Here is a 20,682-nt window from a genome sequence, read left to right as displayed (position 1 = left end):
CAAAAAGCTTATCCAGAAGCACAGAATAAAACCCCAATTGGGGTGGAAAAGAAATTTCCTTTGACATTATCCGACGCCAACCTTTCCTTCTCTGTCTTTCTCTTTGGCAGCCATGGCCAGAGGAAGAGGGAAACTGATAAAGAAAGTGCAAAAAATTGCGGGTGACAAATTCAAGTTCTTTGGAACTAGATTTGAGTACATTTTGGGGTTCCCAGGCAGAGTACTGCTCTTTCCTTTCACTCTTGCCATTGACATTGCTGGCTCTGCTCCTCGTGGCTTTGGCATCCCTGAGTTTATCTCCAGGCTCTCCTACACTTCTGTCTTTGTAAGTTTTCCTTCTTCAGGTTTAAGTCTTTTGCTCTTATGGGTTTTTAGTTTTTTCTTCCTCTTGTTGGCTTCTTTATTCTTATTTGTTATGATTATAATTTGTTGAAATGGGTAATTGTGCAATCTGTTAAATTTTTTAGCTTTGTGTTGAAAGTCGTTTTTTTTTTCACTTTTTGGTTCTAAAAATTTGGTGGTATCTGTCATTGCGGTGAAACAGAAAGTTGGGTCATTGATAATTGCTACTTTATTTGTTGGTTTAGGGTTGAGTGATTTTGTATTGAAATTTGCATTTGAGTTAAAATTGGTGGTCACAAATTTCATTTTATTTAATGTTGGTTTTGAGTGGCATTAATCACTTGATGAATGAGTGGCTGAGTTGTTTAATTGATTAACTGCCGGTTCATTGACCTTCGACAATTTCGACATTATATCAGTGAATTTTTGTATGCTTAATGTACTTTCAATTTTTACATTTCAAAAATTAAGGATTTTACAATTAAACTATAGTTTCTATTTGCCTTATGTTTCTTACAAATGCTAAATTCTGGAAGGGAATAGAAGAAATATGCTGTGTGTTCAATTTACTGCATACATCTATCATACTGCTTATGGTTTTGTCCGTCAAAGTGCCCATATTGGTTGTTCTTTTAATGTTTTAACCTTCTAAAAGTTAGAGAAGAGTAGCCAGAATTAATTGGTTTTAGTTCTTATTCTCATGAGTTGCTTACAGGCTATTGGTGCTTTGGGAACCTATGATATTGCATTGAATCTGGGAAAGAAGGTGATATGTCAAAGGTGCATTCCCAACCCCTTCAAAGTTATATTCTGGATTCTGCTCATCATCAATTAAATTCTGATTTCATAGAACTTGTGGCATTATAATGTGCTGCTCTAATTTACTGTTATGTAAGTTGGAATATGCTTCAGCCTCTATTTTTTTCAAAAAAAGGGAAAAGAAGAAATTGAATGTTTTACACTTAAGTTTAATATCTTATGTGGAGAATATGATTCTGAATTTTCATTAAAGCATAGAGACCCATTCATCTTTTTGGTGTATGTTTACAGTATCATTTATTAGTTTGATGAAGTAGATCAGACAAAAAAACAAAGCCAACTTTTGTTTAAAAGATTATGTACCCATGATTTATTTCTTTACCATTTTTACCACTTCTCTGGAAGTTAAAATGATTATTACTAGCTTGTTTGGTTATCAATAGCTTAAAATTTGAAATGTAACTTTTAAACAAAATGCCTTACACAAGATTGCTCTGTCGAGTTCAGGAAATGTCGTACCTGCAATGGATGGCAGGCTTTGCGGTGTACTATGTGCAAAGGATCAGGGAAGGTGCGCTATCAAGTGAAAAATTACACCTTGAGAAGGTAGATCAACCTCTAGTGACTGTTTTCTGACTGTAAACCACTAACTATAATATTATAATCTACTTACCTTCTTCCTCAAATTTTCCATGGAATTGGCCAAACAAAAGAAAAAAAAAAAAGGCTTATTGAGCTTGGGTTCAATAGATTTTCTTAAAGATGTTCAGACTGCAAGACACCACAGACTTAGGCTTGTCTGGTTGTGTCATGGGTGGTTACTAGTTATAGTTTGAATGCTTTATGATCTTAACTGACTTTGTCTAGGTATCCAATCCTCAATCGAGTTCAAGCTATGTGAATGATGATGTTTTATTATTTAATTTCGAATATCTGCTCTGAATCTCCTGCAGCGGGGAGAAAGCAACTTCAGAATGTGTTGCAGATGCTATTGCTGACAATCGAGCAGAGTTGGTGCACCTTCCATCCACTATTGATCTGAATACACCATTGCCATATAAAGAATGCCCAACTTGTGATGGAACAGTGAGTCTTACATTTCTTGGCATATTGCATTTAGTTGCCCCAAGTTTTTCCTGTTCAGTTCTACTATCATCCTTCATTTGAAAATTTTCGTAACTGGACAATTTTGGTTTCGATACTTGGGTGAAACATGTGTTTTTGCAGGGAGTAATGCACTGCCCTGAATGCAAGCACAAATTACAAGTCAGGATCTCTGCAGATGATGTGAGTTGCTCTGTCACTTTTTAGCGTACGGGATGCTCGTTATTTTACGTAATTGTATCCTATCTTGAACAAAAATGGCTTTGTAAATTTTGTTGTGATGTGATCAATTAGCTTCTGTCTTTATCTCTATCCTTGAGATATAAATCATTGCAGTGACTATCTAAAACCATTATGCATTGCGAATTTGTTGCATTATTTATCTCAATGCTAGCAAGTGGTTTACAGTGTCCTTTATTCCTTCTAACTTATGGAGTTTTTTGCGCTGACGACATGACCAGGTTTGTTGAGGTCATGCTATGCTTTGATTATCTGTCAACTTTACCAGATTTGTGTCCCTTTCTAGTGAGGGAAGCAGGCTCTTAATGCTGTAATGAACTTTATGTTATAGTCTTATTATGAAGGATGTAACTCAACATATATCAGAAATATTCTAGAAATAGTGCCAGCTTAGCACTAATAGTTTTTGTTTTCAGCCAGCTTAGAGCTTAGAGTTTAAACATGTAAAAACTTTATTAAAGAGATGCATGAAGAAACTGTGGAGGATACAGAACTTCTATGTCAGACTATAAACTTTTATTCCTTTCTTTGAAACATTCAGCAACTCTTGTTTTAATTGTGCTTCAGTTCCACCAGTGTTGTACTGTTTTCTTGTTTGTTTCATGCTAAAGTTGCCTGTCCTTAAATCTAATGTGATTTCTGTAGATAATGGAACCTCCATGGAAAGCCTATGATATCTTAAGGAAGATGGACCAACCATATGAGGCAAGTATCCTAACATTATCCCTCCCTATCTGTTCTTTTCAATGTTAAAGCTCACTGAAAACATTTCTGTATCATTAAATAACTAAATTGCTAAGGGGAAGAAAATGGATATAACAGTATCTAAATTCACTACAATACCGACAGAATATTATTTCCGTTTTTCTACTCGTATGCCATATCTTTTATCCATCAAAATGCTCAATTTTCTAGAATTAGTGTCCATAGATGATTGCTTTTCATATTGTTTACTTCTTTTTTTTCATTAAATTGGATATTTCTTGGTCAAATTTACTGTTTCAGCACATAGTTCACAGCATGAAGGACCCCAGCATTGCAGCATTTTGGTTGCTTACCCTGCCTCAGATTATGGGTGGGTTTGACTATGATGATAATGTGAAGCAGAAAATTTGGTGGCAATACAAGGTATAGATGTTTATGATCTCACTACTTGTCTGAGATTTATCTTTATATTGCACTTATGGAGATCATATGTCATCCTAGATATTGAATGGATTTCATGATATTAATAGTAAACAAAATTTGTTATAAGTCAAGTTTATATAATAAATTTGAGATATAGATATGCATGATCTCTCCACTCGTCTGAAAATTATCTTCTTATTACATGACATTTATTATTAGCCAGTCAAAGCATCTTTTATTGCATCAAATGCAGTTTGTCAAAAAGTAGTTTCTGCTGCATTCTTGTAATTGCTTGAATTTCTCTTGGATTCAGGAATCTATGCGGTATGATCAACTTAGAGATGCTGTGGCCAAGAGAAATCCTGGCTGGGAGCACTTGCAGGAAGTAATATTATGTTTCTGTTTTATACATGCATTAAATATTTAGGTAACATGTCTGTGATAACTTTTATGAGCGAAACATGGATGCTATTCACATGGTTGACAATAGCCATAAATCATGAATAAGCAAACAGAAAACCTTTATTTCTTTCTGTTTTTCTAAGGGCCTTTCTGGGTGTGGAAATGCTTTTATATGTTCATTTCCCATGAAAAGTTGGGGTCATCTTTTTCATTTTCACTTTTAGCCTCTTTGCCACCTCATCCTGTGGGGCCATCTTTTGTTTGGAAAGCTCATGATGTGAATTTAATTTAATATTCACAGGGCATGATTGCCATTGATCCTGCCCGTGCTAGGGATGACCCTGTTGTAGTGAAAAATATTCGTTATTACAAGGCCAAGAAGGCATTGGAAGCAGAAGTCATGAAACTTGATCCTCCTCCACGGCCGCAGAATTGGGGTGTGAGTAGCCTCTGTTGTCATATTATATGGTTCATATATTTCATCCATTAGAAACAAATTGTATTGGCAATAATAGGACTAACTGCAGAGTGTTTGCAGAACCTGGACCTCCCATTAAATGCGTCTTCCTGGAGTGAAGATGACCTTAAAGATCCTGCAAAACTGTATGAAATGACTGTTCTTCTTAGTGCTCAAAGAGAAACTGCTGATAAACTTCTAGATGCTCAGTGGGAAACCAAATGGCGTCAAGAGAAGGTTAGTAATTTCTAATTCATGCATCTCAGGGAAAAAAAATGTGTGGTCATCAATCCAGTAAAAACATCTAGGACTTTTGAAGTAGTTAATCTTTCGAAGATAATGGTTCTTAATGGCCTCTTTACAACTAAAAGACTTGAGAAGATAAAAAGAGAATGCTACACTCCTTTTGGGAGGAAGGAAAGAGAAGGGAGAAGAAGGACAAACTTTTAATTTAATGATTGAGCTAAAAAATAGCACGTGTTAGGAATCTCAACTATTAGTGTTAGGAATCTCAACTATTAGATTACAACGTTTTCCTTTCTTTCCCCTTTCTTTCCTCTTTCTTTCCTTCCTGCCAAACAGAGAAAGTCTTAGTAATTTGTTCATTGGAAAGTGGGATGTAGGATTTAAATTGCGTCAGTTGGGACCTTAAGGTTTTTACCCAAAAGCAAGATGTTCTCCCGTGCATGTCGCCACGCAAACATCCATGTCCATTGCATGCACTCTCAAACACACACACACACACACACACATGCATCCATGCATCCATTTTGCATGCTCAAGTGTGAAAGTGTCTGCAATTGTACACAGCAACTGCTATATATCATACCCTGGTGTCATTTATATCTCCCTTTCCATCACATTTTCAGCTGAACTCTACCAATATGGATGTCATTTTCTGCTTCGATCTTCAAACAACCAACCTATAAGACAACATTTTCCCCTTATGTTCTATGCCCATTTTTCACACATGTCTTGGTGATAAAGAATTAGTCCAGTTACAGTTTCTTTCCTGCAACAATAACGGTCTGAAGAATTACTATTTTGAGTATTATATTTAGACTTGATATTGGTACCTGAATGCTGGGTAATACAAATGTCAAGATAAGGCATTCTTAACTCTTTCAAGTATGTAAGAGGACGACGAATCATTCCTGAAGAAAGGAATAGGCAGTGGGAAGAAAGAATACCAAAGTTGGCTGATAATGGAAAACATACAATTATATTTAACTTGTGTTTCTCAAATGCTTTTCCTCATTTTCTCTTAGAACTGCTTTCCCTATTTCTATAATTGATTCTATCTATGTTATTTTATGTGTGTGGTTACTGTCATAACCGATAATTTTTGTTTGTGGACTTTTCGATATTTGTTTTTCAGTTAAATGAGATGTTGAAGGAGAAGATGCGTCCATACATTCAGAACATTGATAATGTAGTCCTTCCTCGGCCAATTGTAATACAATCAAATCAAAAGGTTTGTTTTCTTTCTTCACTTAAAAATGCTGTGTGATAGTGTTAGCTTGAATAAAATTATAACCTGCTATTTCTTTCTTCACTTACAACATATTCCTACTCAAACCAAAGAATTATTTGTGTTTTTCGTTTTCCATTGCCAATTTTTTTCATTGCATTGTATGGGTTTTATAAATGTTGCTTTCCGTATTAGTGGTTTTATGTTGATTTGTCATCTTCAAGATGAAGCTTTCTGAAATAATACGTCTCCTTGGAGCTTTGGACTTGTATGATCCAATCTTTCTTGTAGCACATATTAGATACTCATTCTACGACATGCTGTAACTGCTAATATGCTAGAAAGCCATGAAGCCCATGGACCTATAACCAAGTCCTACCTTTCTTATGCATACCATATGGAAGCAAGAAGGTATTGACGATTTTATGGGCTTATGTTGAGTGCCTCCAAAAGTCGGACCTACTTGATCTTAGATTCTTTATGTTTGTTTGTGTTGGATATTGGCCTAGGAACAATTTCTCCTTAACCTGCGGATACATATTCAATGGTAATGCATCAAGATTCATGAATAGTTCCCCTTTAGTTGCTAATTATCCAACATGGCTTCTTTGAAGCTTTGTTCAGGCTATGGAGCCTCTGGAAGATTGGATAGGGAGCCCAGTTTGATAGAGATTATTTAGCTTCCACATGTGAAAGTTTTCTACTTTGCATTTTCATTTTAATTGCAAGGTGTTAATGTCGGTAACTTGTGTTTATGTTGCAGAGGCGAAGGAGATGGTTTTTTTTCTAAATCATTTCACTGGTTTTTGTGTCTGCTCATACAATGGCTATACTCATCCATTTTCTGTGTTATATACTTTTTATTTGGGCATTATTACATGCATTATTGCATGAAAATGGCCTTACAGGAGCATTATTTATCGGTGTAAGTTATTGAAGCATAAAGTGGTACTGTGGTTGTCAATAATACTTTTCGTTAATCAAGCATTTGTGTGGTTGGTTTGCTTCGAGTGCGAATCACTTTCTAAAGTTTGATGAGCCTCTCCTTGATTCACTTGATGCGAGAGGATCGTGTTGGATCTGCTAAGCCAATGGCTCCTGCTTGTTAGCAGGTTTTCTCACCGCCTACGTACCGGGAAGGAAACATTGGAAAGTTTCCTTCCAAAAATCAGTCTTATTCTACACGGAAAATAATGAAAATGACATGGACATGTGGATCTTATGATGATTGACGATTGTTCCAAAGCTTTACTATCAAGTGTTGGAAAGTTCAAACATTCTCACTAGTCTTAGTTAAATTTTGTTTACTGAAACTAAAAGTTCAACATTTTATAAATAAATCATACGGTTATTTAGAACAATGCTGTAAATATGAAGACAGAAGATAGTATTGAGTAAAAGAAAGGTCTTAATCACTAAGCTAAACTTGTTCAATGGGGTCAATGGAGGTGTATATAGGTCAAGTCTTTCCTTAGTTATTGAGTCTGGACTCAGCTTCGAGAAACACCAATTCTTGAGTCAGATTTGAGTAATTCATGGGGCAGTTGGGCAGACTTGATCTTGGAGATGCAAGAACATCTTTGTGTTGAAGATGATAGGCAATGAAGTGGGGTCAGAAATTTGAACTGATCAAATTGGATGGAACTTCCATGAAATAACATCTAGTCTAAGAAAACGGCAAAAACTTGGACTTGTCCAAATGTTTCGCCCATCTCTTGTAAGAAGTGATTTTCTAAAAATTTAATGTTTATAAGAGGAGATTTTTGTCGTATTTCTATCGTGTTCGAGGTGTCATTTTGAATTCAATATAAAGAAAATTATGTAAGTAAGAAATTTTCTTTTCTTTCATCAATTAGACTCTTTAAATGATTGTTGAATGTGTTTATTTGATTTTTTGATTAATTCGAATTGAATTATTTCAAATTAAATTAATTATATTATATTTTTTATTTTTATTAATTAAATCAAATTTATTAATTTTCAAAGTAAACCGATTGAATTAATTTTTTTAGTTAATTAAATGATAAATATATTTAAATTAAATTATATTTTAAATTTTTAATATTTTAAACAAATTAAATAAAATTATCTAATTTAAATATCAAAGTATTATATTAAAATTATTAATAATTTATGAAATAAAATAATTATTTTATATTTTATATTTAAATTTATTATATTGCAATTAAAATTTTGATTAATTTGATTTTCGAATCAAATTAATCAAAAATTACGAATTTTTTAATTAATTTTTATTAATTAACTAAAGTTAATTTAATAATTAATTAATTAATCAAACTAATTCAGTCTATTATTCGATTAAAATCAAATTATAATTTAATTTGCCCTTTCTCTTTCCCCGTCCCTGTACCTTGGCACAAGTGTGGGCTTGGAGTCAAGCTCATTTAAGTCTTTCCCTAGACTTGTGCTCTGCTTCCCAGTAAATTTCCGACATCCATTAACTGAAAGGAAACTTTGGGTTCCATCCCTAAGAAAATCAAAGTCGTCGCAATCGTCAAAAACACTCCAACGTCAAATGCAACTGTTCACTTTGCCGACACAATTCGAACCCTACCAGACATCACATCACTTGTCCAATCACATTTTGATTGCAAACATACAATTAAAGTCACTTTTTTAGACATCATAATTTCTTCTTTCTTTGAATTCATTGGTTCCATATAAAAATAAATTTTAATTGGGTTCATTAAGTAAAATATTTACACATTTTTATTTTTATTTTTAAAATTGATATGATAAAGCATGCGTGTAGTCTTTATTTAGATTCAAATTTCGTATATAAAGAAAAAAAATATGAATCGTTAAAAATTCTATTTAAATTTTAATTGTTAAAAAAAAAAATCCACTTGAGATGGTGAGGGGGATGATTTTTTTAATAATTGAAATCCCACCATTCATAAATTAAAAAAAAAAAATTGTGTCTGAATTCGTAATTATCAAAAGTCATTGTCATTTTCTTGTCGTGTAGGGTTTACGTAGAGAACTACATTATCCTGAACCCTTCATTCTATTAGTCGCCAAACACGTGGCATTTAATTATTTTCTCCATATATTTTTTATTTTATGTAACAATTTTGCTTGCCCCTTTTTTTTTGTTTGTTTGTTGAACATGGATTATTTTTTATGAAATAATTCTTGAGTTGCCATTTTCGATCAGCCACGTGGCAGAAAATCATACGATTTCCCATTTTGAACGTTAAATTAAAATAATGAAAATTAAGTTATTATTTTTTCCACACTTATTATTGGTTGTTACCAATTTTTTCTTTTAGAATTAAGTGTACATATTAATTCATTCATGCAATCATATTAAAATATAATATTTAATTAATTTAAAATTCAAATTTAAATATTTATAATTAATTTTTTATCTTAAAATTGAAGTCTCCTTAATAAAAAATATATTTTTGCAATTAAGTGCTTAATTCAGTGATTAAGGCATGTATTTTATGTTAAAAAAATAAAATTCAAATTCTTGCCTCAAATAAAGAAAATAAAAATAGTTTAGCAAATTTACAACGTTTGTGGTTTCTAACCCAAAGAGTTGGAAAGATACACATATTTCACTTCTTGAACATTCCACACACAAAATCTCTAGTCAGTCAATGTTGGAAATTTGGAAAGTGTTACAAAGGCAAATAACCACCAATTTATTGACCCCCAACAAATTATTCTTCTATTAACACAAATTGAATAATTTGGTTTATTTTATTTGATGGCTTTCATTAAAAAAAACTTGAAAAAGAAAAAAAAATTTATTGTTAAAAAGTTTAAAATTTTATTTGAAAATTTATAATAATTCCAACATTGAAATGACTCGAACTAAAATTATAAAATGAAAATAAGTTATTTTTTATTATGTAATTCTTATATAATCTAATGTCATATGAATAAAAAAATTTTGATTCATAGAATGAGATGGTTTTTTTTTTTTTTTATTGATTGATCTGAGCTGGTAATTACAAAAAAAATAAATGTGAAATTGATAACCAAATAAACGAAAATAGGGTCATAAGAGATTTGTAATTATGTCAACCAATTTAACGGCATTATTGAAATTAAAATAGAAATGATCTTTCATTAACATTGAATCTCTTTAATGCATGAAATCATGGTAGATGAGACAACCAATTGTTGTCGGGCTTTAATATATATAGATAAGAGGGATCAATTTACACGGTGTAATTTTTTTTAATTTTACATATTTTTTAATTATTAATTTTAATAAATTAAGACCAATTTGTCCTAGTCAAATTTGGCTGATTAAATGTCAAATTTTATAATATATATATAAAGTACATCACGAATTTTTTTTAACTAATGAAAATAGATGTATATCTGTATATTATATTTTTAAATTTTCATTTTAAATTTTTACTACAAATAAGATTTATCCAATTTATAAATAAGAACTATATTTTTATTAAATAAATTTATTTAATAAATAAAAATAAGTTAAAATTAATATTTTTTCAGTATATTTAGATTAACATTAAAAGTAACAAATTTTATATTAATTAACATAGATATATATTAAAGTAAATGGAACAAACTTTAAATGTTAACATACACTTTATTCGTTTCAATTATTTGTACAAAATACAATTACATATATTCAATAAATAATGAGTTTTTTTTTTTTTTTTTTATCTAGAACCATAAATGTCCGATAATCACTTTGAGTTTCTATTATTCTAAAATTGAATCGAGTTGAAATTCATAAGAAAAATAAGTTGAAACTTATTTTTTTTATTCATAAAACTCGAGTCTAAATCTTATTTAAAAAAAACAAAACTCATTGACATTCATATCAACAGTATAAACAATGAATATTTATATTTTATTTACAAAGTTTTAATTTTACATTAATGTTAAAAGTAATAATAAAATTTATGTAATCTCATATTTTTTATATATGAGACAAACTTTAGTGTTAATATGAATTTATTAATTTTAAATATTTTTACTATATAATTATATATTCAGAATATTATTATTGAAAAATAAATAAACAAACAAATATTCACATGAAAAACAAGTGACAACAAATACAAATACAAAAAAATCCAAATAACATGTAAATAATTTGTTTTTAACAAATAATGCAGATTTATAGTGGTTCATGTGATGAATATTTAAGTTGTTTAACAAACAAAGAATATACATAAATCCTTTTTCTTTTCAACAGAGAAATAAATGAGTATGAACTAATTAATTGCATTCCCATTTGACAATTCAAAATTCCTCATCACAATGCTTTTTTTTTTTTAATTTGGGGAGAGAAGATTCAAATTCTGATCAGATCATCATAAAATTTTTAGAACAAATCAAAATTGTAAAAAACGAGAAGCAAGATTGGAATATATTATAAAGAAAATATAAAAGTTCAATCTCATATATGTTCGTTATACATCATAACATTAATTTGAAAAAAAAGTAACTCATCTGAAATATGGAATTATAATGACTAAAAAAATAAATATAAGAATTCCAATATCAAAATATTAATTTCCAAACCTCTCCACTAAATTATTCAATATTTCTAAAAAACACCCACAAAGCTGCCAAGTAGCATACTCAACAAGACGCTAGCTGCTAACACCGTCACACTTGAATAAGTTGCAGTGGCAGATGAATTGGAAGGCGCCGATGCCGGAGTGCCTGTTTGCCTTCCAGATGGGACAGGAGAACCTTTTGGTGATAGAGAAGGAGAAGCAGAAGGAGAAATAGCCTGTGGTGGAGGTGGTGGGCTTGAAACTGTAGTCGTTGGTGCCTCAACAGGGCTAGCTGAATAAGATGGAGTTGAAGCTTTGGGTGATGGTGAAATGTTGGGGGACGTAGATGATGTTGGGGATGTTGCTTTAGGAGGATATGCAATAGGGCCATAAGCCTGTGGAGACAGTGATGGTCCTGAATATGGAGAATGATGTGTAGATGGTGCCGGTGTTGGAGATGATACTTGAGGAGGATTTGCAACAGGGCCATGACGCGTGGGAGAGAGTGCTGGTCCTGGAGATGGTATTGGTGATAGATACGATTCTTTAGGAGATTCAGAAACAGGAGAAAGAGATATTGGAGCCAAAGCAGGTACTGGAGATGATTCTGTAGGAGATTCAGAAACAGGGGAAAAAGATGTAGGAGGCAAGGCAGGTACTGGAGATGATGTTGTGGGAGGTTTTGCAACAGGACCATGATGCTTGGGAGAGTATGCTGGTCCTGGAGTTGATGCTTTGGGAGGCTCTACAACAGGGCCACGATGCTTGGGAGAGTAAGCAGGCCCTGGAGATGGAAATGGGGATTTTGCTGGAGGCTTGGTTACTGGAACATGGGACTGAGGAGGAACTGCTTTGGGTGGATGAGTTGATGGGGTTCCTTTTCTCTCAGCCATAACAACAGTGATCAGTTTCTGACCTTTCTGGCAATGACCCTCTTCGCCACTTATGAAAAAGAAAGGACCAGAGTGAGAAAACTGAAACTCAGAACTTCCGCTCGTCATTTTCTTTACAGGGTTCTTTCTATTGCACTTGTAATAATCATCTTTGTGAACCAACAAAACCGAGTCTGATCCTTTCTCATATTTGAAACCTGCCCAAGCCAGGATCATAACCCATGTACCAAAATCAAAATCAAGAAACAAATGACATAACAATGATCATGAAAAACTAAATGCCCAAAATGAATCAAAGCAATCAGAAAACTAAAAGACTTACTAAGAGTGTCATTGACTTGGAACCTTTGTCTACCAGCCCAGTCATTGTATTTCTCTTTAGGCTGCAAAACCCAACCATCTTTGCCACCAACGTAGAAGTTTTTGAGGGCATCAGAGAAGGAGAGAATACCAACAAAGAAAACTAAGAAAAAGAGAGATTTCATATTAAGAGATTATATGTTAAGAAACTCAAAAGAAAAGCAGAGACAAATATGATCTTGAGTAAGGAATATGTCTATGTATATAATAGGCCACGAAGCTTCAAAGAAAGCTCTCAAACCCAAAACTTCTTGATTTTGGAAGTTAAAGATTCTTGGGATTTCGATTAAGGAGAAAAATAGTGCAAAACTGAGGCTAAATTGCTAATTATCGGTTGAATAAAGCAAGTAATTTGGAAAGGAATTAATACATGGTACGTGTTTTATGTAGTCTAGTGTCGGTTCAAATCTCAACTTAAAAGTTTTATCCCAATACGTGGCAAAATGGGAAATCATCTGGCATTTTGGAATTTAATGCGCAAGGGCAAGGTAGGGTATGGATTTTCCTTTTTCACAAAGCTGGATTTTAATTTAATTACATTTTTTTAGTAATAAAATAATAAATAAATAAATAAATTATTTGAGTAAGTTTATGTGTGCTGCTCTGATTTCATAGTAATGGAGCCAAAATTCTCTCGTACATTTCCCATATGCTTACAAGCAATTAAAACATAATATTTTGCTCTTTTGTTTTTCCTTTACTTTTGAAAGAAAAAAGAATAAAAAAAATCAAACATGAGGCTTGTTGAGATTGGCTCACTCAACGTGTTCGATTAAGAACAATATTCGTGAAAATAAACAAAGCTTGAGATGGTTTAGACAAAGTCACATGGTGATTAGCTCCTTTTACAGTCATAAAAGTCAACAAATTTTCGTACGAGTACTTCCAACCTCCATCCTGTTCAATTAATCAAAAGATTGATTAGAAAAAAAGAAATTTTGATAAATAAAACAAATAAATAAAACACAAATGGATAAATAAATAACCTTGTTTTCATGATTCCAAGCTTCATCTTTCGTCAAATTCAAATTCATATCCTTGGCTAATTTCTTAACATGTTTTAGGGTTCCAATAGTTGGTACAACACCATCTTCTTCTCCACTGTAAAACATGATATTGGATGACAAAAAATAAATAAATAAATAAATAATCAGCCATAGATTTTCTTCTGTAAGTTTCTTAGTAAAACCTTTTTTTTATTTTTTAATAAAAAAATAGAACCTGAATATTGTAACAGGAATAGAATGTTGGAGAATCTGTTTCAATGCAGGAAGCATGTCAATAGCTCTATCAGCTGCGCTGTAATTGAGACCAGAATTCCTAGTAGATTATCAAGAATGTAACAAATAGTCAACCATCTCCATATCTTTTTACTTCATGTGTACAAAAAACTGAAGATAAGTAAACTATAAGTGCAAGTTTTCAATATGTAACTTACTCAAAACATCCCCTCCATTGATACTCTAAGTTGGTTCGATTTCCATGGAAGGCTTTCTGAACTTCTGGAATGTTTAAATAGAATTCTGCCCTAAAAGGAAGGCACATATCTACTTCATAGGTAATCTTAATAACCTGTGACAGTAAAGGGATTAATAATTAGAATATAAATAAAAAAATAAATTAAACCCGAAATTTAATAATTCAATTGGCTCATGCAATCATGTTAACGATCCCTTCTGTTAAAAATAAAAATATATATATACCTCCTTTTCCAAGTTTAGGTCTTCCCATTTTCCATCACATGTGGAACGAAGAATATCAAAGTGCCTTGCCTTGGCTTCTGGAATGGAAGTTACATTAAAAGCAATCAATTCAGCTTTATCCATGGCTTGTTGGCATGATTCAGACCAATTGGTCGCATTGTTGGAATAGTTATCTTCATCAATTCCATCGCATTCTTTTAATAATTGTTGGTGCAAGTCTTTGTTAATCATCCCACGAGACCAAAACAATTCATATAGTGCAAGGATGTCTAGCTTACTCCGAAGAAGTGGATTTCCCAACTATATAAAGATAAAGAAATTAAACTGAAATTGTTAGGAAAATTAAACTTGCATTGACACAACAAAACTAAGCAAAAGGATTAATTTAGAGTAGTTAGATGTATGGAGGTTTTGCTTACTGCTAATCCCTTGATGTTGAACTTCAAATCATTTGATTGTTTGTTGTAATCAAGTAAGGTGTTACCTAAATTGGGTATGAAATGTCCTGAGAAAAAATAAACAGACGAATAAAAATATTTCACATGGAATTCACAAAAAGTGTGATGTAAAATGAGAAATATGTTTTAGGCACCTTAATTGTTTTGATTTTTCATTAACGGTCATTTAAATCTTCACCAACTTTTAAAATCGATTAAGTACGTTGAACTAATTATTCAACATGCATTTTTAAGATTAAAAAAAATTATTATTATTTTTCGAACCTGCATAGCTTGAACCAGCAAGATATAAATCTCTAGATTTGAAATTTGGATACTTGTCAAACCATTGTAGTATGAATGCAAGCAAATCCTCGTCTGCAAGAAAGAATGAAGGAAAGTTTTACCAAACATTAGTTTTTTTTTTTTTTAAATGATATAAAAATAAGAAAACAAAAGGTTTTGGCCGTGATCTTACTAGTACCATCATCTCCAACTTGATAATCACTGCTTGTTTTTGAATATGACCACCCAACTCCAATAGGAGAATCAATAAACAGGATATTTGTCACTAAAATTTATATAACAAAATTTTGAAGTCAGTAAATATCAATAAAAAAATTTATATGTCAATTGATTCATATAATTATTATTTCTAAAAAATGAAATCTTTGAGATTCAAATCATAATATACGTGACCCTTTTTTTATTCTCAGGATTGTAAAAAAAAAAATCAATGGATACAAGCAAATTTTTTTTTAAAAAAATTCAACCTTTGATCCAAGAATGTGGGTTTCTCTGGAGACAATGAGCATTGTTTGAAGTAGTGAAAGGACCAACACTTATAAAACTATCTCCAACTGAACTGCACCCTGGTCCTGAATATATAATCAATTTTGGTCAATAGATACAGAATGTTGATGAATATTTTTGCTACTTGAAACGGAAAAAAATAAAACCAAAAGCATAGAAAATTTTTTCATAGAGGAAAAATTCAAAAGCTAGATAACCTCCAGTTAGCCAAACAGTGAGGGGAAGATTCATGGGATCATTTTCAGCTTCGACCAAATAATAGAAAAGACTTCTGCCAGCCTTTCCATCAACATCAATGTAGCCAGAAAATTGCCTGAAGTTAACATGTGGTTGTCCAGGCAATTTTCCTATTTGCTCATCCATAGGGTATCCAAAAATACCACCAAATATGAAAAAGAAAAGGCGAAGGAAGAATCCCCCAATATCCATTAACAATCTTGGATAGAAATCTTAATGAGAATAACAGGAGAGAAGAAGAGAATATTGCATATAGTTTGCCTGTTTTGATGGACATATACAATTATGCAGTGAACTTATATATTGGTTTTGATTTCTTTCTTTGTTCTAATTTTACAAAATCTTGTTATAACAATACCTTGAGACAAGTAAATTTGAAGTTACTATAGCTTATTTAAGTGTTCATTAGTTTGTTTGTTTGAAAATAAAATAATCTTCTGTTATCACTGTTTCAATCTCTATCCATTTTGTTGGAACAAATCAATGTCAATGGATATCCAATTTTCGAGTAAAATAACCCTTTTTTTTAAATTCGAACTTGCTCAAGATACATGTGTCAATGTTACTTGATTAAAATGTTCAGATGCTATCAAGTAATATAAGTTAATTTTTATCAAAATTTTGGAAGATCCAACATATTAAGACTATATTAAAATTTTGGGGGGCACCAGTTTGGCAGGAGAGACCCCATATTAAGCCTATCCACAAAACCTGAAGAAAAATAAAGCATAAAAAGTGAATAAATAGGGAAGATTAAGAACAGAATTGTTGAATAAAACTACTTGGAAAAGATTGTATGTTTCCTCACGTTAGCATAAAGCTTAAACTTGAATCCAGGAAGGCCTGCAATTGGGATTCCAATGAAATAGAAAGTCCCCAAGTTAGCCCACACAGCCAAGAGCCAAGGAGTGTGGGTTGTTGGTGGCCTTAGAGCCTTGGACCCAACAAGTTTGGTTCAAGCGCCCTTTTATTGACCAATTTGGCTTGCTTCCAACCCAAGACCAAGATCCAAAATGCATCTTCAATTTGTGAATAAAATTTTTTTTAAAAATGATTGTTTAAAAATTCCCTAATAATAAAAATTTCACAAAAAAATGTAGTGATATTTATATAAAAAAATCTTTAATGTGAGGAATAACTTAAAGGGTTCCAAAAAATTCTTTCAATATTATAAACATTAATTTTCTAACAATCATAATAAATAGTGATGAAATTATAGAAAAGACATTAATAATAATAAATTTAAAATTTAGAAAAATAAACATAAATTTTTTTTTATGTGCAATTAAATAATAAATTGAAGAAGTAATTAAATTTTTATTAATTTTAAAAAAAGGTTTTTTAATTTTTTTTTTGCATGTGATATTAGAATCTATATACCTATATATATATATACTTGACATGTGTTTATTATTATACAACTATGATGAATAACTAATCTAAAAGATCTTAGCACAAAAGAAAAAAGAAAGAAGTAACCAAAATAATACACAACCCAACATAAAATAATTTGTACATTTAATCCATTTATATATAATATCATGACAATGGAAAAGAATATTATTATAAGGTTGTAACTTATTTTTTAAGTATCTCAAAATACCTTTATTTATAAAATGAGTCTTGAAAATAATTATGCAATGATTTATTCTTTTTGAACAAGATAGTAACGGGTCGGGTTGGGACGAATTTTTGCTCGTTATGAATCCAACCCGATTTCATAATCAAAAAATTCAAATCTGAATTTGATCATAATTTTTTTTATTTTTTTATATCCGAACTTGACCCGATTTGATATTGTATAAACTGTACCCGATTCGATATGACTTGAAATTAATAAAATATTATTTTTTAAAATATAAAATATTATTTTTTAAATATAAATATATAATTATATATAAATTAAAAATTAAAAATAATTTTAAAAAATGTTAATATAATATCGAGTCGGATTGGATTTATTTAAAACTCAAATCTGATTTTTCTTTAATAATATTTGATTTGACTCGAAACCTGAATTAAAAAAAAAATCCGACACTATGTGATTGGATTGAGTCGAAATCCGTCAGACTTAGGTTAGACTATCAACCCTACTTTTAAATGTTTAAATAATTAAAATAAATTTAAAAATTAAATCAAATTAATAATAATATTTTAAATTAAAAATAATTTATATTTGATACCGTACTATTACTACCCACCATCACATTCTGTCTTCACTAAAAAACAAACAAAAAACTCCCACGATTAACACGCACAAAAAAACGTTTCAGTATCACATCAATCCAAAAAAGACGAAAAAATCCTACAATTCAGTCTCATCCCAACAAGTGGAATCATACAAAAAATAAACACAAAAAATAAATAAATAAAAACAAATCTCCTACAGTTTTGGTTTAGGACATTTAGGGTGTTTTGGACTTTGATTTTTGGAGGAGGAGAAGATTTTGGAAAGGAGAAAGAAATAGTGGAAGATGGGAGCATTTTTAATGTCGGAAGAAGAGTTTTTTTAAGGTAATAATTGTGAGTTCGAACTTAGTTTTAAATCAATTTTTGAACTTTTAAAAATATTTTTTTTTTAGATTTGAGGAAAAAAATAAAGGAAGTCAAGAGGATTTTTTTGATGATTTTTTGAGAATTTTTTACGTGGATGAATGACAGTACGTGACCGTGATTGTTATAAGAAAAGAGTGAATTTATAAAAGAAAAGAAGAATATTATTATAGATTTTTTATCTAATTAAAAGAAACAATTAATATGATAAGAGAGTCATATTATTTTATTTATTTTTTAATTGATTTTATTTTGATAAGAGAGTCACCCAGCGAAGCGTGTGAAACCTACTAGTATATTCTAAAAGGCAGTCTTCTCTCATCTTAGAATTTTTATACCAGAGTTGGAGCTTGAAACCTTTCAAAATTGAAAGATTGAGGTGTCTCCCTTAGGAGGACACGTCGTTTTTTTTTTTTTTTGTCATTTACAGGATGAATCTCATTTAAGTGCATGCATTGCCACATAGTAATTTATCCAGATGAAATCATGGTTACAAATCGAGAAAGCAATAATGTTTGGCCGTGTGGGTCAGAGTCTTCTTAAATTATTCTTTGTCCCCTTTCTTCACATGCTTGTGTTATTTAGTTTGTTGCAATTCTTGTCATGAGTAATTTTTAAGCCTGGAATACAAAATTCTGAGTTTTTTTGCAAAGACAGTTTAGAAATCTAAAAAGGCTTCCAGGTTTTAAGGGTTTGAAACCTAAATTTATTTGATATCATCTTTTAAATATGATTATATAAATTAATTTGAAATTCGAGACTTTTAATTTAGAGAAAAGATAAGAATACTGAGTTATTATTTTTGTTTTTTTTTTTAATTAATTTATAAGCTATTGTTCTTGATTACAATATGTATGATGTTTTTTCTTTAATTTCTTTTTTTCTTGTAGGTTTTTTATGATCCTCCCACAATTTCAATTGCCAACACAGATAGCTCAACTTTCTGGGATTATTGATATTTATTTACTGACTATGAAATGTACACTAAAGAGTACAAACATCACTCAAGACTGTCAAAACTTTGACAGGCTAGCTGTTTCTTTTTAACTGACTTTCAAAGATAAACCACAATGTCATAACATTGAAATCAAAGCTGATGAATGTTTCAATTCTCAGGCGCAGACCAGAGATTCTCAAGCAAATGGAATCCCAGATTATGATGTTAAAGTTGAAAAGGTTAGGACATGTAAACAGCAACTTGGAGAATGATGTAACCCCCCCCCCCCCCCCCGGCCATGAATTTTATCATTAATTTCTCAGGAAATGTAGCTATACAAACAGATCTGCTGTTCGTTTAAGGACATCACATGATATTGATCAAATCAAGCAACATTTGCAGGACATACATCGTATCGAATTCCAAAGGAAAACATGATGAAAATGTCTTTTTATTTTCAGTACAAGGCAATACTATAAGGATGAGAAGGCAGTATTTTCATGGAAACTTACATATAAATTAAGAAAAATTACATACAAATACAATTATTTGTGCAGCAGGGAAGAATATAGAAGAAAGAAAATGGACTTATCATTTCAGCCAAATGAGAGACTGCAACTTGCATTTTTCACTCTGCCTTATCCCCCTTGACTTCCTTCTTCTCTTCCTTCTTCTCTTCCTTACCATCCTTCACCTTTGGTTTCCCTTGCTTAGGCTTCAGGAAGCAGAAACAAGAACAGCAAGGACACTGGAACAAGAACTTCATGGCCTTTTTTTTTTTTTGCTTTACTTGGTTTCCAAATGGTAAAGCTTTTCTGTCTGGTTTCCTGTCTAATAATGTTGTTTATATTTTCCTTGATTCTACAATTACCGCCCATTGGATTCCACTTCAATCACTTTCAATAAAGAAGGCGATGCCTAATAATGCCAACTTTAGGGCTAGGGATAAATGGTGAATGTTTGTGGGGCTACGGAGGGATAAGTGGTGACCCCATCCATGATCGAAAATAATGTTCATACTCTCAATAGGGCTCGTCTTGTTGGTCACCTTGGGCATGATCTGTTAGAAAAAAGGAGGGTCTCCTTAAATTTCCTCGCCTGACACTAAAGATTCCTAAGCTGGCAAGCAATATGGGACACGCATTTTTGTATTACTACCATGAGGTTAAAGTTAAGAAGAATTGTCCATTACAATATTACCCAGTATTTCCCTTTTTTTTTTTTTTTTTAAATTTAAGATCTCAAGCTCAAATCTTGACATGCTAGCAAAATGATTGCCTAATTTTATGTACCATGCCATAAAATATGGTAATGAATGTAGATATCCAAT

The 20,682-nt window shown here is 31.4% G+C and overlaps 4 protein-coding genes across 4 annotated transcripts; 1 reads left to right on the top strand and 3 right to left on the bottom strand.

Moving 5' to 3' along the window:
• Positions 1-62: 62 nt before the first annotated feature.
• EMB2737 (embryo defective 2737) lies at positions 63-6,909 on the top strand. Its single transcript, XM_022861407.2, has 12 exons — positions 63-325; positions 1,058-1,122; positions 1,609-1,707; positions 2,055-2,187; positions 2,329-2,388; positions 3,091-3,150; positions 3,451-3,573; positions 3,887-3,958; positions 4,277-4,414; positions 4,514-4,669; positions 5,811-5,906; positions 6,667-6,909. Exons 1-12 carry the CDS (start codon positions 113-115, stop codon positions 6,691-6,693), a joined length of 1,242 nt encoding a protein of 413 aa, XP_022717142.1. The 5' UTR covers positions 63-112; the 3' UTR covers positions 6,694-6,909.
• Positions 6,910-11,287: 4,378 nt separating this feature from the next.
• ENODL1 (early nodulin-like protein 1) lies at positions 11,288-13,026 on the bottom strand. Its single transcript, XM_022862007.2, has 2 exons — positions 12,635-13,026; positions 11,288-12,509 (listed from the first exon to the last, which is right to left on the bottom strand). The coding sequence occupies exons 1-2, from the start codon at positions 12,795-12,797 to the stop codon at positions 11,467-11,469; spliced, it is 1,206 nt and encodes a 401-aa protein (XP_022717742.2). The 5' UTR covers positions 12,798-13,026; the 3' UTR covers positions 11,288-11,466.
• A 250-nt stretch (positions 13,027-13,276) lies between these two features.
• Positions 13,277-17,115, bottom strand: LOC111276518 (serine carboxypeptidase-like 44). Its single transcript, XM_022862259.2, has 10 exons — positions 15,823-17,115; positions 15,586-15,690; positions 15,291-15,383; positions 15,098-15,190; positions 14,795-14,880; positions 14,376-14,675; positions 14,111-14,244; positions 13,894-13,992; positions 13,659-13,773; positions 13,277-13,569 (listed from the first exon to the last, which is right to left on the bottom strand). Exons 1-10 carry the CDS (start codon positions 16,052-16,054, stop codon positions 13,432-13,434), a joined length of 1,395 nt encoding a protein of 464 aa, XP_022717994.2. The 5' UTR covers positions 16,055-17,115; the 3' UTR covers positions 13,277-13,431.
• Positions 17,116-19,787: 2,672 nt separating this feature from the next.
• On the bottom strand, positions 19,788-20,183 carry LOC111276519 (uncharacterized). Its single transcript, XM_022862261.2, has one exon. It carries the CDS (start codon positions 20,116-20,118, stop codon positions 19,981-19,983), a length of 138 nt encoding a protein of 45 aa, XP_022717996.1. The 5' UTR covers positions 20,119-20,183; the 3' UTR covers positions 19,788-19,980.
• Positions 20,184-20,682: the final 499 nt, after the last annotated feature.

Source organism: Durio zibethinus, chromosome 25, assembly GCF_047325235.1.
Source record: "Durio zibethinus cultivar Kanyao isolate XHJ-2024 chromosome 25, ASM4732523v1, whole genome shotgun sequence".
Lineage (NCBI taxonomy): Eukaryota > Viridiplantae > Streptophyta > Magnoliopsida > Malvales > Malvaceae > Durio > Durio zibethinus.
Note: the sequence above shows the minus strand (reverse complement) of the source record. Positions and strands in the feature narration are given on the sequence as shown.